The following is a 15,299-nucleotide window of genomic DNA, read 5'->3' on the forward strand; positions in this document are numbered from 1 at the left end:
CTCTTCTCTCCCCAGAGAATATCTTATTGTTCTGAGGGTTCATTAGAAACAATGCAGGCAACATCCATTATTCCAGACTTACTATCACCATACTCATAAATGAGCATCTAAACGCACCGCACTGAGCCCTTCCCTCCTCTCGATTAAACGCCCTCTTGGTTCAATTACGGCTCAACGCCGTGGGCCGCCTCTCCCTCGGGACCCCGCGGGGTCGCTCCGCGCTCGGCGGGGCTCGGAGCGGGGCGGGCACCGCGATCCCCTCCGGACCCACCTCTCTCCTCGTCCTCCGGCTCGGGCCGGGGCGCGGGCGGCGCGGGGGCCGCGGGGAGCAGGCCGAGCCCGCGGGCCGTGCCCCGGCCGGGCCGCTCGGGCCAGCGCAGCCCGGGGCAGCGGGAGCCGGAGCGGCGCGGAGCGGCCCCGTGCCATGGGCAGCCCGGGCCGGGGCCGCCGCCCGCCGGGCCGAGCCCGCGCAGCCCGCGCTCCGCCCCCGCCATGGAGCCGTCCCACAGTGCCGGGCCGCCGGATGGGGCGGGAACATCCGGCACCGGAGCGGCGGGAGCGGGTAGGGCCCGGGCAGCGGGGCCCGCGGTGGGAGGGCGTGCTTGGGGAGCTGGGCACCGGCTCCTCGCAGGGCGGTGAGGGTGCCCTGCTGCACACGGGGACTCCGCACGGTGCCAGCTCTCGTCCCTGTAAGGTCTGGGGGGCTCCTGTGTGGCACAGGGTGCTGGGAAACCTTGCGGAGCTGGGGACCACGGAGGAGGGAGGGTCCCTGTCTCCAGCAGGGCTTGGGGGCTGTGTCCCTCTCCCCGTAGGATGCTGAGTCCTGGGACACCAAGAGGGAAGGAGGTGTCCCCAGGGTGATGGAGATGCAGGGATCCCATGGAGTTTTGGGGGGTCCCTGGGGTGCTGGGGAACAGGGACCCCATAGGGCAGTGAGAGTGCCCAGTTGCACAGAGGGATCCTACATGGTGCCAGCACTGGGCCCCATAAGGTTTTGGGTGTCTCAGGGGAATAGAGACTGTCCTATAGTGGGCATGGTGGGGTCCCTGGGGAGTTGGAGGACAGGGACCCTGTAGAGCAGGAAGGGGCCCCTGCTGCAGTCAGGGACCTCACAGGCTCTGAGAGGGGAGGGAAGGGGCCCTTGGGTGCTGAAGGAACAGGGAGGCTGTAGGATTGGGGTGCTGTCCCCTATAAGAGTTTGGGGAGGGTGTCAAGGATTCTGGGGCACAAAGACCCCTTCACAGATGGATGGGAACCCATAGGGTGCTGGAGAGTTGGGGACCTCCAACCTGGAATGTCCCCCAAGACGCCAGAACCCCTTCACTGTGGGGCAACAGCCAGGTCCTCAAGCTTCTTTGTCCCCCATCTGGGATCACCTCCCAGCGAGGTTCAGGGGAGGCTGGACACAGAATTCCAGGCTGCAGCTGTCACATTCTTCCCATCATCCTGCTCCCTTTTCCAGCCATCTCACTGAGCTTTCAGGGACCCTTTACTGCATCAGCACTGCCACTTTTTCAGTCCATTCCCATATCTTGAAAAAAAATTAACACTAGGAATAGTAATAACACTACTAGTAGTGCTAATAATACCTTGCTTCCATCCTAAAGCTCCTTTATTTTAAAGACGAGGTAAAATAAGGCAAAGACAGCAGAGTTAGGTGATGCAGAGATAAGTCTGGAATAATGGATGTTTCCTGTAGTGTTTCTAATGAACCGACAGAACAATAAGGAATCTTTGCAAATGCTTTATTGAGAAAGATACTGCCGAGACATTGCAAAGAAAACCTCCTCCACACCAAAACTTAAGCTGCTTGAAGTGCACCGGGGGATTTTCCAGGCTAGGGAGGATGTTGAGGAGAAGCAAGCAGCGGGGCTGTGGCTCTAGGAGGTGGTGTTCCGGCGGGGCATGTTGTAGTGGGCCAGGTCGTAGCGCACACCGAAGCGCAGCGAGTCGCGCTTCTTCGTCGTGGGCACCTCGTACGTGTTGGGCACGAGGCGCTTCTGCGCCTGGCGCGGCAGCCCCGACTGCAGCATCTGCGTCCGCATGGCCCAGCGCAAGCCCTGGTGGGAATCCTGCCCAGGAAAGCGGAACCTTTGCCAGTCCTGCCTGTACGCATTGAGTCTGGCCACCGGGTCAGTTCTCCTCACTCTCTCAGCCTGTGGAGCAATGTAAGCGGGCACCACGGGCGATCGCTCGCGGGGCATGGCACGCTCGGATACAGTATTGCTCCCAAAATCCCCCAGGAGAGAGTAGGGCCTGTCCTCAAGGAACCACTCATCATCCTCATAGTGCAGGAAGTCCTCCAAGTTGCCGCTGGTGGTCTCTGTTCCCCCTTCGGAGATGGCGTCATCCATATAAGTCCTGGAATGCCCCAGGTTCCATGGACAGGTGTTTATATCTGACTTGATGCTCGGTGACTCTTCGGAGACCTCCACCCTTCCATCAGGTCTGTGCCTCAGCACCTTCCTCTTCATCACCAACCTCCTCGCTTCCCTCTGATCCATGGGAAGGTCTGACTGTGTGCCAGAAACGATGGATGAGTCAGCATAGGGATCATCCTGGAAACACGATGGCATGTCGCTGTATCCCTGCCAGGAGCTATGCGGGCTCAGATCAGCTGCCAGCTGCTCCCTGCGCTCTGCTCTTCGCACCTTCTCCATGGTTCCCACCAAACTGGGTGGATTCTGCAGAAAAAGAAACCAGGGTTAATTTACTGCAGTACATTCAGGTTGGCTAAAGATGTCAAAGGGGTTCTGATGCTCAAGTTTTTGGGTTGAGGGGTGTTGATTTAGGTTGGGGGTGTTCTCAGTGCACTGCTAAACCTCCTGCTGCCAGCAGAAGGCTCTTCCCTACAGTAATACAAACACAACTCCTAAATTCCTGCTAGAAAACTACACTAAAATTAATTATATGATAAATTAAGTGCTCATGGAAAAACAGAGGGCATGTTCCATGCACTGGGTGAGAGATTAATGGTCTTTCCTTGTACCTCTGCTTCTAAACCCACAATACTGAGTCATAATTTAATCAAGAGACATCCAAGAGGTTGTTTTACTTCCAGAGGAGGGAAGGGCTCAGTGCAGTGTGTTTAGATGCTCATTTATGAGTCTGGTGATAGTAAACCTCCAGCCCTGTGACAAAAAGGGATCCAGACACAGATTCCACTCTCAGCACAGGTTTGGGATCTCTTTAAGGCAATTTGAAAAGCCGCAAGTGCGCTGGGAGCAGTAGGAGCAGATGGCAGGGCGGGATGAGTGGCAGCCGTCAGCGCGCTGTCTGCAGCGGGGATGCAGGTGTGAAAACGACAAGGGCTCCGTGACGGCTCGCCGCGAACGTGCTGCTGCTGACGGAGCAGATCCCATCAGCTGGGGGAAGAGGAGTGATTGAAGAGCCCAAAAAAAGAGATTTGAGTGAAATGAAGCTGCCCGAGCTAAGCACCAGTGGCCCTGCCCTGTCTGTGCTCCCCTGGGAACACCAAGGGGCTCAGACAGTAAAGACTGACTCTGTTGGTAGCAGTTATTTTGCAGGAAAAGCCAAGAGATCTAATAAAAACCACATAAAAATGCAAATCCACCATTTTTTTCTTTCCCTGCAGACCCTAAGGATCCATCAGCAACAAACTGACACTCCAAGGTGGTGGCTATGGCTGAGGAGAGCACGGCTACTGACCACGAGCAGCTCCTGAGGAGGGTGCAGGAGCTGGAAGTGGAGGTGAAGCGGCTGCAGGAGAAGCTCCAGGAGGACAAGGAGGGTGCTGGGAGGAGAGAGGCTCCTCCAGCCTCTGGGAAAGCCAGGAAACGCCAACAACGGCCCTTTGATTTCGCTGCCCACAGCCGCAGACACGTGGCACTGCGCATCGCCTACCTGGGCTGGGGCTACCAGGGCTTTGCCAGCCAGGAGAACACCACCAACACCATCGAGGAGAAGCTCTTTGAAGCCCTGAAGAAGACACGGCTGGTGGATGACAGACAGACTTCCAACTACCACCGCTGCGGACGCACGGACAAGGGCGTCAGTGCCTTTGGGCAGGTCAGCAATCCTCAGTGGGGGCTTCAGCATCTCCTCAGTGGGGGTTTCAGCATCTCCTCAGTGGGGGCTTCAGCATCTCCTCAGTGGGGGCTTCAGCATCTCCTCAGTGGGGGTTCCTGTTGGTTTTCCTTGGGGGGATAGAGATCTGATGGGATTACTGCTTGGATTTGTTCCTTAAAGCCATCAGCTCTTAACCCTAGAAGTGAACCTGGCAATGGCTTCCTGCATGTGCAATGATGATTTCAGGCCTTTGAATCCATTTTAGTGCCATTTTCCCCCCCATATTAGTTGTTTTCCAGGCTCCTGTTTTAGGAGGATAAAATGTGTTTTAGGCTGCCGATTCGCCAATAGCTTGGTGATGCCCTGCCCTCAGCAGAGCCCTCTCAGCTGATTTAACTTGCCAACCCTACAAAAACCCAAAATCTCTAGGAACCAGCTCACTTCCTGCAGCATCAGGCAGCTGAATTCCTGCACAGAAGGGTCTGAGGGGAGCTGCAGCCAGCGGAAGGGAGTGTGGGAGTGGGAGCTGGAGGGAAGGAAGCAAGCTGGCCTGCTTGGTGGGCATGGAGCCATGAGCCTGGCTGAGATGCTGGGGAGAGAGCAACCTTGGTGGCAACCATAGGGCTGGTTCTCCTTTCTTCCCTCCCAGCACAGAAAGCAAAGCTGGCGTAGGTTTAACTTCAAATGGCTGCTCTGCTCTCCTTCACAGGATGAGCTACATGAAATCAGGGCATTTGGTGCCTTCTCTTGCACCACTTCAGCACACGGCACCCACAGGGGGAATGAACTTGTTCCCACACCAGGCTTCCTGGCCAGCCAGGCTGTTACTGCCTTCGAGTCATCACCTCCAGCTTGAGAAAAAAAAAAAAAAAGCACATTACAACCCCGTGACTAAAGATGAAGCCGTTCCGAGACTGTGCTACGTAGGCAGCCTGCAACTTTCCCTGTTTTATTAATGGAATCCATGGCATCTGCTCGGGTCCTCAGAGGCACTCACAGCTCTGCCATGGCAGGATTGCCTGACTGAAGCCACCTTCATCTGTAGGAGATCCTGGATTTATTTCCCAGAGGTGTGGGAAGACTTGGCTCCCCACGCCGCTGCGCCCATCCATCCGCGCTCTAATCGTGCCTTTCCTCATTTCTGCAGGTGATCTCCCTGGATCTGCGCTCCAGCCTGCCGGGGGGGCAGCAGCTCAACGGCCACGAGGCTGGGGGGCAGCAGGAGGAGCTCCGCTACACCCACATCCTCAACAGGGTGCTGCCACCCGACATCCGCGTGCTGGCCTGGGCGCCCGTGGGGCCGGAGTTCAGCGCCCGCTTCAGCTGCCTGAGCCGCACCTACCGCTACTTCTTCCCCTGCGCCCAGCTGGACGTGGCGCTCATGGACAGCGCGGCCCAGCGCTACGTGGGCACCCACGACTTCCGCAACCTCTGCAAGATGGACGTGGCCAACGGGGTGCTCAACTTCCAGAGGACGATCCTCAGCGCCAGAGTGACCTGGGTGGACAGGGGAGGAGAGGCCAGGCCACGGGATCCCTTCCGGCTGTGCCAGTTCGAGGTGACAGGCCAGGCGTTCCTGTACCACCAAGTGCGCTGCATGATGGCCGTGCTCTTCCTCATTGGCCAGGGCATGGAGAGCCCGGATGTCATTGATGAGCTGCTGAACGTGGAGAAGAACCCGCGGAAACCACAGTACAGGTAGGGATTGGTCTGGAAAACACAATGGGCTGCTCTTCAGAGAAACAGCTGTGCCTGGAGTGCTGCTGGCAAGCCATGCCAACACATGAAGCAGTCTCATGCATGGAAACAAACTGCCAGTGGCCTCACTGGAATGTATCCACAAGGATCTCTGTTTTCTTGCTCTTGAGCAAAGTTTTGATAGCTGTACTCCTTGGTATTTGGTGAAAATTAAGTTACTTATTATTCAGAAAGGAAGTTCTGTGAAGGTTAGGGCTGGTTTTGGCAGATCAATTGTTCTTGAGCCTTTTTGTGGTTCCTCCTCGTCTCCAGCATGGCGGTTGAGTTCCCCCTGGTCCTGTATGACTGCGAGTTCCCAGACCTGCAGTGGCTCTACGACCCAGAGGTGCAAGGCTTCAATGTGACACACTTGCAGCAGCTCTGGGCCAGCCACGCCGTCAAAACCCAGGTGCTTCGGGACATGTTGGCAGGCCTGGATGCTGCTCCTGTGGCCAGCAGAAATGGTAAAGGGAGTCTGGGGGGAATAACTTGAAATGCACGCTGACAGGCAGCAGGGTTAGGTGGGATATTGGGAAGAAATTCTTCCCTGTGAGGGTGGGCAGGCCCTGGCACAGGGTGCCCAGAGCAGCTGTGGCTGCCCCTGGATCCTTGAAGTGTTGAAAGCCAGGCTGGACAGAGCTTGGAGCAACCTGGGATAGTGGAAGGTGTCCCTGCCATGGCAGGGCACGGAACGAGATAAGCTTGAAGGTCCATTCCAACACAACCATTATGGGATTCTGGGAATTACAGAGGATTAACTGCTTTAAAAAAGAAAAAAAAAAAAAAAAAAAAAGAAAGGACGGGATAATTAAATGTTGTTTTTCCATGATGTCACAGGTCCAGAGAGCAGCCTGGTGCCCTGGGGTGAGCTGCAGCCCCCGCTCCACAGCCAGATCAGCGGCTTCGTGGAAGGGGTCCAAGCCCGCACCTACAAGCCCCTGCTGGCCCGGCCCCGGTGCGAGGGGCTGGAGGCGCGGATCGAGCACTTCGTGCGGAGGGGCCGCATCGAGCCGCCCCAGGGGCCGGGGCTGCCGGGGGACGGGGCCGGGGAGCCCCCCGAGGGCAAGCGGGGCAGCAGCGGAGCCCCCGAGCAGCTGCCCAAGAGGATCTGTATGGACACCGAGTGACGGGGCACCTCGGCACGAGGGCAGCAGACACTTCACCCTTTTTTTAAATTACTGTAATTGAAAAAAAAAAAAGTTTTTTCAGTGCTATTTTTTATAAATCTCAAGAAAACCGGCGTAGCGGTGGTGTGTTCTGGTTTGGGGGCAGTGGGCTCAGCGCCCCAGCGCAGTGAGGCAGCGCTGAGGGCTTGGCTGAGGCTGTGCGGGCTGGGACCCCCCACCCCTCTCGCTCCCCGGTACCTCCGACCCGGCCGCGCCGCTCCCGCTGCTCCGTTACGCCCCGCAACTGCCGCCGCGGTTTAAACACCCCCGCGCGCCGCCATTGGCCAGCGCGGGTGTCGCTCAGCAGGCGGCACCTTCCCATTGGGCAAGCGCTCCGGGGTGCTGCACCCGCGGCGCCGCCATTGGCTGGCAGAGGGACGCGGAGAAGGAGGCAGAAGATGGCGGCAGGCGGCGGCGCGGCGAGGCGCTGTTGGCGGAGCAGCGCGGGGCTGGCCCGGGCAGTGCGTGGAGTCTGCGGGAGCGCACGGGCGACGGCGGCTCTGCGGGCAGAGGAGCTGGCGGAGCGGCTGCGGAAGAGCGAGGAGCAACAGCGAGAGGTGAGCGGAGTGCGGGTCGCTGGGCCCAGCGTGTCCGGACTACAAGTCCCGGCGTGCACAGCGCGGGCGGGCACGGGGAGCGGGACTCGTGGTGAGGAATCGGGTGGGATGGGAGAAAACCCGTCCAGTTCCGCCCTTGGCAGGGGCAGGGACACCTTCCCTATCCCAGGGTGCTCCCAGCTCCTTCCAAACCCGGCCTTGGGCACTGCCAGGGATGGGGCAGTGCTCTGGGCAGCCTGTGTCAGGGCCTCACCACCCTAGAAGGGAAAACTTCTTCCCAGTATCCCTTCTTAACTCCATGTTTTGTCGGTGTGAAGCTGTTCCCTCTTATCCTGTCGCTCCAGGCCCTTGTCCATAGTCCCTCTCCAGCTCTCCTGGAGCCCCCCTTAGGTACTGGAAGGGGCTCTGAGCTCTCCCTGGAGCTTCTCCAGATAATCACTCCTATCTCTCCCAGGCTGGCTCCAGAGCAGAGGAGCTCCATTCCTTGCAGCATCTCCGTGGCCTCCTCTGGGCTCCTCCAGCAGCTCCAGCTCCTCCCTGTGCTGGGAGCCCCGAGCTGGGGGCAGCTCTGCAGGTGGGGTCTCACCTGGGGGGCAGAGGGGCAGAATCCCCCCCTGCCCTGCTGCCCAGGCTGGGGGTCAGCCCAGCACAGGGGGGTTCTGGGCCAGGGCCTGTCCAGCTCTCCCCCACCTGCACCCCAAGGGCTTCTCCCAGAGCTGCTCTCCATCCCTCCATCCCCAGCCTGGATGATCCTGGGGGTTGCCCTGGCCCAGGTGCAGCACCTGCCCTTGGTGTTCAACCTCATGAGATTCCCCAAGGCCACTGACTGAGCTTGTCCCAATCCCTCTGGATCCCAGGCTGTCCCTCAGCCATGGAGCAGGAGCTCAGGGAAGGCGAGCACGTTGCTGCAGGTGCCAGTGCAGGTCTGTGTGAGAGCCAAGAGCTGTTTAAACCCCAGCACTGGTGTCGCCTTCTCTCCTCAGATCCCCAAGGACCCAACACAGCGATGGCTCCGGGAACTCGCTGCAATGAGCCAGCAGCTGCAGCAGGTTCACCCCAACGTCCTGGCCAAGATCCTTAAGCAGAGAACTCTATACCAGAATGAGGAGATTGTGGTGATAGACAAACCCTACGGGCTCCCTGTGCACGGTGAGGGCGACTGGGGAATGGAAATGGCTCCGTGGTGCTTATGGTGATCCTCTGTCTCTGCTCTTCCTATGCTGGGGTTTCCTTTCCCAGGGAAGGTTCCAGGGGCTTGGTCACTGTCAGATCTCGGCCTTCCCTGGCATTTTGGGCTGATTTAGGGTGCATGGGGAGCACAAGAGGTGAGACTCCTTGCTGCCCTGGGTCACACAGGCGGCCCCGGCATCAAGAACTGCATCGCTGACGTGCTGCCCATTTTGGCCAAGATGCTGGAGAACATGAGAGCTGAGCCCCTCCACCTCTGCCACCGGCTGGACAAGGAGACCACGGGTGTGATGGTGCTGGCACGGAGCAAGGAGGCAGCAGAAAAGATCCGTCTGCTCTTCAAAACCCGTCAGGTGGAGAAGATCTACTGGTAGGAAAGGCGTGAGTGAAGATGGGGCTGTGAAAGGCCTTTAAAAAAGGGTGAGGGGACAATCCCTGGGGTGTGGGGATTTTGTAGAGGGGTGTTGCTTATCTCCCCCTTTCAGCACCATTTTATGGGACTGGGTCGTGGGAGAGGGGCTGAGGGGAGGGTTCCTCTCCTGTGAGAGCCACACCCCACAGACCTCTGCTTTCCTTTTCCAGGGCAATTGTCCTGGGGGACCCAGACCCTGTTGAGGGCGTTGTGGAGATCCCCATTGTGGAGAAGGAGGTGAAGAGCCACCAATCCCACTACAAGGTGAATCCTGTGTTCCCTCAGCCACCACTCTGGCCAGGCAGCCCCAGCATCCCCTCCTGTGTCCCCCAACTCCCCTCTCTCCACCCTTAGAGGACACTGGCTCCCAGGTTCCGCGTGTGTCCGGAGGATGGCCGGGTGGTGAAGGCGCGCGGGGATCGGCACGCCGAGCGCGCGGTGACGCGGTACCGCCGGCTGGCTGCTGCCTCTGCCTGCTCCCTGCTGCAGCTGCAGCCCATCACCGGTGAGTGGGGCCTGCCCGGGGCTGGATCTGCTCCCTGCCTGTGGGAATCCATAAAATCAGAGGGTTTTGGGAAAGCTGCAAAAGGCAGGCTTCAGAGGCAGCAGAACTGAGATTGGAGCTAAGCAGCAGCCGTGAGATTGGTCAGCAGAAAAATTATTTAAGCTGTAGAAAAGCAAAGACAAATAGAACAATGGTCTGTATATTAACGCTTGTCTAGAATAACTCTCTAAGCTACAGAAAAGTTTATCTAGCAAGATATTAGGAAATTTGAAGCTTAATAATGGAGCTCTGTGCATTGTGCTTTAAGGCTTACAAGCAGGTATTGTATTGGAAATAAGCAAGCCTTGTTTTAACCAAAGATACGTGTGCTTATAGTGGTTAGACAGAACTACTGTCAATGTGCTTTTGATTTTTGTGATTGGTCAAGAAACTTATAAAGTGAGTTGTAACATTAAATTCTTGGTGTGCTGCCTGAGATGTGAGCTGCTGGCATCTTCCCATTGTCATAGACATGGAATGAGACTGATGCTGGAAAATCAAACAGCTCAAGGCACGTTCCACAGCAGTCCTGTCCTATTTGTGATTTGTACACAGACCCCTGCTGGCATCACTGTGCAGTCAGCAGCAGCTCTGGAAGGGGGAACTTGTCATTAGACAAGACTTTGTCCCATTTCTAGGACAAAGCTCTGGGTGCTGGCTGCCAGTGATTCCAGCATGGCTTTGTCCAGCACTGAGGGTGAGGCCTGGCCCAGCTGGATGTCAGCTGTCTCTTCTTCCCCTTTTCTCCTCAGGGGTGAAGCACCAGATCCGGGTTCACCTGGCCTATGGCTTGGGATGCCCCATCCTGGGGGATCACAAATACTCACATTGGAGCAAACTGGCACCCCAGGTAAGGCAGGTCTTGCACTGGGGAGCAGCTGGAGCTGGGTACGGCCCCTTGTGTCCCCCAGCTGCTCGTGGGCTGGGGATTTCAAGTCCCAGCTGCAAAGCTGCAGTTTTGAGGGGAACATTTTCTGTCCTTGCTGCAGAAACTTCCTGAGCTCACCCTGAGGAGGCTGAAGCTGGAGCAGAGCAAGGCTCGGCACCTGCCCCTGCACCTGCACGCCCAGCGCCTCTCCCTGCCCCTGGGCCAGCCCTTGGACTTTGTCTGCAAGCTGCCCCTCTTCTTCCAAAAAACCCTGAGGAAGCTGGAGCTGGACATCCCCAAGGACTGATGAGGCAGGACTGGAATGGTGCCATGTATCTCCGCACCTCCAGCACGTGGCAGCAGCTGTGCCCACCTTGGAGCCAGTGGTGGGGTGAAGCCTGCAGTCTCTGTGCTGGTGCTGATGCTGCTGGATTCAGAGTGAGTGCCTACATGGGCTTTTGGCCCAGGAAAGCAGCTGGACATACTGAGGAGCCTCTAGGAGAGACTAACACGGCTGGGTGAAAGTTGGGCTTTGCCTGATTTGTGCTTTGAACTTGTCTGTGAGCAATAAAGGTTCCAGTTCCCTTGAGGGAAGGTGGTGTGTGTCTCTGTGCTCTGGCTGGGTGGGACTCAGTCCCTGTGTAGCTTTGAGCAGACCTGGTTGCAGCCCCTCCCAGATTTTGGAGCTGTTGTCTCTCCAGAGTTGTTTGGCTCAGATTTGGAGAGTCCCTTCACTGGAAAATCCATCGAAAGTGCAATTTGGCAGTGGCTGTGGTATTTTTTTGCTGTGTTGAGAGACTGCACAACAGGGAGTTGTTGCTTGGCTTGGCTGGGCTGAGCAGCTCTGACACTGCCCCTGCTCTGTGCTGCCAGCAAGCAGCCTTGGTGTGGGTTTCTCAGCACTGTGCTGCTGGGAAACTGTTCTGTAACTGCTCCTTCAGTTACCTATTCCTTATTTTTAGAATCCCTTATTGGGGTCCCCTGCTCTTGGGAGCTTTCCTTGGGGCCAGATTCTTCTGCCTGTGCCCTGAGAGGGAGGAAGAGGAGGGATCGCTGATATGGGGAATTGCAGATGTTCTGCCTCACTATTACCTCATTTGGTGTCTCCTGACCTGTCTGAGGAGCTTGGAGCTGGGCAGCAGGATGTTCTCTGGCCCCTGTGGCTGGTTTGGATGCTGCAAAGGGGATTTTATACCCCCCAGGGCCACTGTGTATCTGGCTGGGGCTTTTTGCTGTGGGAGGGCCCAGTCCCCTGTCTCTGTGCTGAAAATAGCTGGGGACCCCCATGCCCTGGGGCCACAGCGCCAGAAATCTGCTGGCTGATGAGAGAGGGCGGTAAAACCACGGGGAGCCAGGAGCGGCCGCGGCCGGGCAGGAACGCTGCCCTGCAGGAATGCTGTCAGGGAGCAAAGCCGCCTTCCCAGCCCGCTGCTGCGGTGCTGGGGTGGGTTTTTCTATTTCTGCTTGTGAAAAGGTTTCCCCTGTAATTACGAGGTGATTTAACGCCCTGCCTGAGCTGTCGTTCACAGCTGCCGGACACAGCACTCAGGCTCTCGGCAGACACACCTCGGGCAGCCCTCATCAGTGTCCCTTCCTCGCTTCAAGATGTCCCTGTCGCACACGGCTGCCGAGTACATGCTCTCTGATGCTCTGCTCCCGGACCCCAGCAGTTCCCGAGCCAAGGGCTTGCGGCTGGAGCTGCCGAGCGATCGCCTGCTGAAGTTTGTCACCGTGGGGCTGCCCCTCTTCCTCGTCTCGCTGGCTTTCGCCCGGGAGTTCTCTGCTGGTGAGTTGTGGCTTTTCCAACGTGTTCTCCAGGTCGTGGGCAATCATCAGAGGTGGTTTGGTTGTTGTGGCAAATCCCTTGTATTCTTGATGGTGTAGTGATTCAAAGCGGAACAGCCTGGAACAGTTTTAGGAGCTGTTCTGCCTCATGGGCATTTATTGATTGTTTTTAATGGATCATAATTCAGTGGGAGAGCGTGGGAACAGCTGTGCTATTCCCAGGAGCAGCACTGAGTCAATGCCCAGCCTCAGCTGCTTGTGCCCAGCACCTTTGGGTGCCATGGGCTGGTTTCCAAGGAGGATGAAGAGGAGAGGAGGGTGCCAGCAGCATGGAGAGATACTTTGTGACCTCAGGCTAAATCTGGCCTTGGCCACCATCTAACTGCTCTCCCTGAGGGTTTGGTTTTACTCCAGTTTCTGGCTGGTTAGTTGTTAGTCTGTAATTCCCTACACTGTGTACACACTGCTACACACAAAGGGTTTGTGTTTGGGAAGAAATGGAAAAGTCCTGGCTAGAAACACAGCAGCTCCAAAACAACCATGAAAAAGGCTTTTTTTGATTCAAAGCAATGCCTGAGATGTAATTACCCTCCTGTAAGGCATTTGCTTGTGGCTTTGGAGTGTTCCTCCACCCTCCATGGCTGAGATTTGCTCTCCTCCTCCTCGCCCCAGGCTCCCAGATCAGCTGCTTCTCTCCCACCAACTTCACGGGGAAGCAGTCCGCCTACACCGACACGGCTTGCTGGGACTCCCTCATCCACCATGGCTTCGATGCCGAGGGACGTGCTATCACCAAGTCCCTCTGGGCTCTCAAGGTAGGCTCAAAGTCACCTCTGGGTGCCCTTGCATCCCATCTGGATGTCCACAGCAAGAGCAACTCCACATCCTCCGTGACCATTCGTGTTCTTTGCCCAGGCCTTCCCCTACTCGCTGCTGGTGGTGGCGGTGCTGATGTACCTGCCGTACCTGCTGTGGCGCTACGCTGCTGCCCCCGCCCTGCACTGCGACCTCCTCTTCATCATCGACGAGCTGGACAAATCCTACAACCGCTCCGTGCGCCTGGTGCAGCACATGAAGAAGGTGCAGCAGGCCAGTGCTGAGCCAGAGCAATTCTGGGAGGAGTACGAGAGGTGAGGCCAGGCCAGGTCACCGTGGCCCTTGGAGTCCCTCCACCCAGGATGGACCTGGGTGAAATGGGGGGTGGCTCTCACTCCCCCTGTGTCCCTCCACCCCCAGGGCCCGCCAGGAGAGGTATTTCGAGTTCCCGTTGCTGGAGCGGTACCTGACCTGCAAGCAGCATGCCCACGGCCTGGTGTTCATCTACATCCTGAGGAACCTGCTCCTGCTCCTCTTCTTGGCTGCCACCTGCCTCTACCTGGTCTTTCTCCACCTTAACATCTTCTTCCAGGATGAGTTCAGCTGCTCCATCAAAACGGGGTTGCTCGAGGCAGAGCCGCACATCCCGTCGCTCATCCCTTGCAAGCTGGTCTTCTTCTCCGTCTTCCAGCTCATCAGCCTCTCCGTTGGCAGTGTCTATGTCCTCCTCATCCCCGTGGTCATCTACAACGCCCTGCAGCTCTGCCAGTGGGACAAGGGGCTGCTCTCTGTCTATGAGATGCTGCCTGCCTTCGACCTGCTCAGTCGCAGGATGCTCACCTGCCCCCTCAACGACCTCAATGTCATCCTCCTCTTCCTCCGTGCCAACATCTCCGAGCTGACCTCCTTCAGCCGCCTCAACGCCGTCAGCGCCCTGAGGGAAGCCACTGCCAACAAGGAGGACATCGACACTGTCATTGACTTCATGACACTGCTGGCTGGGCTGGAGACCACCAAGCCCAAACACCAATCCTGCACCCCCGAGGCCGAAGGCAGCACAGCCCTCTCCAATGGTGCAGCCCTAGGTAGGCTTTTAGGGTAGAGACGGCTTCTTCCCTCTTCTCTTGGCTCCCACACCATAAGATCCCACCCTCAATATGTGGCTGGACCACCCTCAATCCTTTGCCAAGACTTTAAGGGGTTTGGGGCATAGCTGGGGGTCACTGTGAGGGCTGACAAATCCTGGAAGGGGTTCTGGCATGCAGAGTGTGATGCTACTTCGATCCAAAGTGTGGGCAGGGGTTGCTATAGGAACAGCAAGCCAAGAGATTGCTGCTTAAATCCAAGCTCTGGGCAAACTGCAGGGCTGGGAGGGTCCCTGTTTTTGGCAGCTCATCCTGCTGGGAGTGGGGTTGGGAGTTTCAAATCCTGGGGGGCTGATGCCAAGGATGCCATGCCTGCATCCCTTCTCCTGTTCATATGGCACTGGTGGGCACAGTGGTGCTGTGTGTGGAGATGGACATGGGTTTCAAGATAAAACCACATTCCCAGGACCTGCACTGCTCCCTCTCCCATGTGTTTGGGGAGCTGGATGCCTCCTCTGGGGTCTCACAGGGACCCCTGGTGCCCATGGCAAGTGGTTTGCAGGCTGTGGGAGACAGCCCAGCCCCACAGGTAGGAGCTGAGAGGCCTGGGCTTCACTCCTGGTCCTAAACACACAGTCTGAATTATGTTTTAAAAAATCCACAGACAGAGCTGGATTCTGCATCCTCATTACTACGGCAACCCAGGGCCAGCATAGCTGGCTTCTGGGCCAGTTACTCGGTGCTGGAAAAAGCCCAGATCCCAGTCTGCCATTGCCCAGCTAATTAACTGCTTGCTCTTCCCCCTTGTCTAGAACCAAAGCCTGGAGTGGAAAGGATGGGAAAAGCCTCACGGGACTCACTCGGCTCTGCCTGACCCAGGAGGAGGCAGCAGGAGGGATCCTGTCACCCCAGGATCCACTTTTCTGACACAGCTCTACTGCAGCAGCCAGGCTGAACCCGCCTGTGCTTCCTGCACCTGGCCTTCCCCTTCTTTTGTACATTTGTCCAGCCAAAAAGGGTTAAACAATCAATATTTTGTGCAGAACCTCTTGGGTCTCTTATTCTAAGCACTGGGTGCCACGCTGTGCCTCTTCCACACAAATTTCCCTGCT

The 15,299-nt window shown here is 57.2% G+C and overlaps 4 protein-coding genes across 7 annotated transcripts; 3 read left to right on the plus strand and 1 right to left on the minus strand.

The window, feature by feature from the left end:
• Positions 1 to 675: 675 nt before the first annotated feature.
• Positions 676 to 7,161, plus strand: PUS3 (pseudouridine synthase 3). Of its 2 annotated transcripts, XM_059488473.1 has the most exons (5): positions 676 to 689; positions 3,596 to 4,029; positions 5,177 to 5,727; positions 6,040 to 6,230; positions 6,604 to 7,161. In XM_059488473.1, the coding sequence occupies exons 2-5, from the start codon at positions 3,643 to 3,645 to the stop codon at positions 6,891 to 6,893; spliced, it is 1,419 nt and encodes a 472-aa protein (XP_059344456.1). In that variant the 5' UTR covers positions 676 to 689; positions 3,596 to 3,642; the 3' UTR covers positions 6,894 to 7,161. The 2 variants fall into 2 exon arrangements, with proteins under 2 accessions (XP_059344456.1, XP_059344454.1); XM_059488471.1 differs by lacking the exon at positions 676 to 689 and having other exon boundaries at positions 3,407 to 4,029.
• On the minus strand, positions 1,731 to 7,214 carry HYLS1 (HYLS1 centriolar and ciliogenesis associated). 2 transcript variants are annotated; one of them, XM_059488476.1, is made up of 2 exons: positions 7,131 to 7,214; positions 1,731 to 2,684 (listed from the first exon to the last, which is right to left on the minus strand). In XM_059488476.1, exon 2 carries the CDS (start codon positions 2,658 to 2,660, stop codon positions 1,881 to 1,883), a length of 780 nt encoding a protein of 259 aa, XP_059344459.1. In that variant the 5' UTR covers positions 2,661 to 2,684; positions 7,131 to 7,214; the 3' UTR covers positions 1,731 to 1,880. The 2 variants fall into 2 exon arrangements, with proteins under 2 accessions (XP_059344459.1, XP_059344460.1); XM_059488477.1 differs by lacking the exon at positions 7,131 to 7,214 and adding an exon at positions 3,865 to 3,924.
• Positions 7,215 to 7,239: 25 nt separating this feature from the next.
• Positions 7,240 to 11,095, plus strand: RPUSD4 (RNA pseudouridine synthase D4). 2 transcript variants are annotated; one of them, XM_059488475.1, is made up of 7 exons: positions 7,240 to 7,489; positions 8,473 to 8,638; positions 8,846 to 9,047; positions 9,260 to 9,353; positions 9,461 to 9,594; positions 10,386 to 10,483; positions 10,623 to 11,095. In XM_059488475.1, exons 1-7 carry the CDS (start codon positions 7,331 to 7,333, stop codon positions 10,631 to 10,633), a joined length of 864 nt encoding a protein of 287 aa, XP_059344458.1. In that variant the 5' UTR covers positions 7,240 to 7,330; the 3' UTR covers positions 10,634 to 11,095. The 2 variants fall into 2 exon arrangements, with proteins under 2 accessions (XP_059344458.1, XP_059344457.1); XM_059488474.1 differs by having other exon boundaries at positions 7,244 to 7,489; positions 9,444 to 9,594.
• A 1,011-nt stretch (positions 11,096 to 12,106) lies between these two features.
• PANX3 (pannexin 3) lies at positions 12,107 to 15,260 on the plus strand. The gene is made up of 5 exons (XM_059488449.1): positions 12,107 to 12,287; positions 12,959 to 13,101; positions 13,202 to 13,416; positions 13,523 to 14,187; positions 15,000 to 15,260. Exons 1-5 carry the CDS (start codon positions 12,107 to 12,109, stop codon positions 15,059 to 15,061), a joined length of 1,266 nt encoding a protein of 421 aa, XP_059344432.1. The 3' UTR covers positions 15,062 to 15,260.
• Positions 15,261 to 15,299: the final 39 nt, after the last annotated feature.

This window comes from Ammospiza nelsoni, chromosome 24, assembly GCF_027579445.1.
Source record: "Ammospiza nelsoni isolate bAmmNel1 chromosome 24, bAmmNel1.pri, whole genome shotgun sequence".
Taxonomy (NCBI): domain Eukaryota; kingdom Metazoa; phylum Chordata; class Aves; order Passeriformes; family Passerellidae; genus Ammospiza; species Ammospiza nelsoni.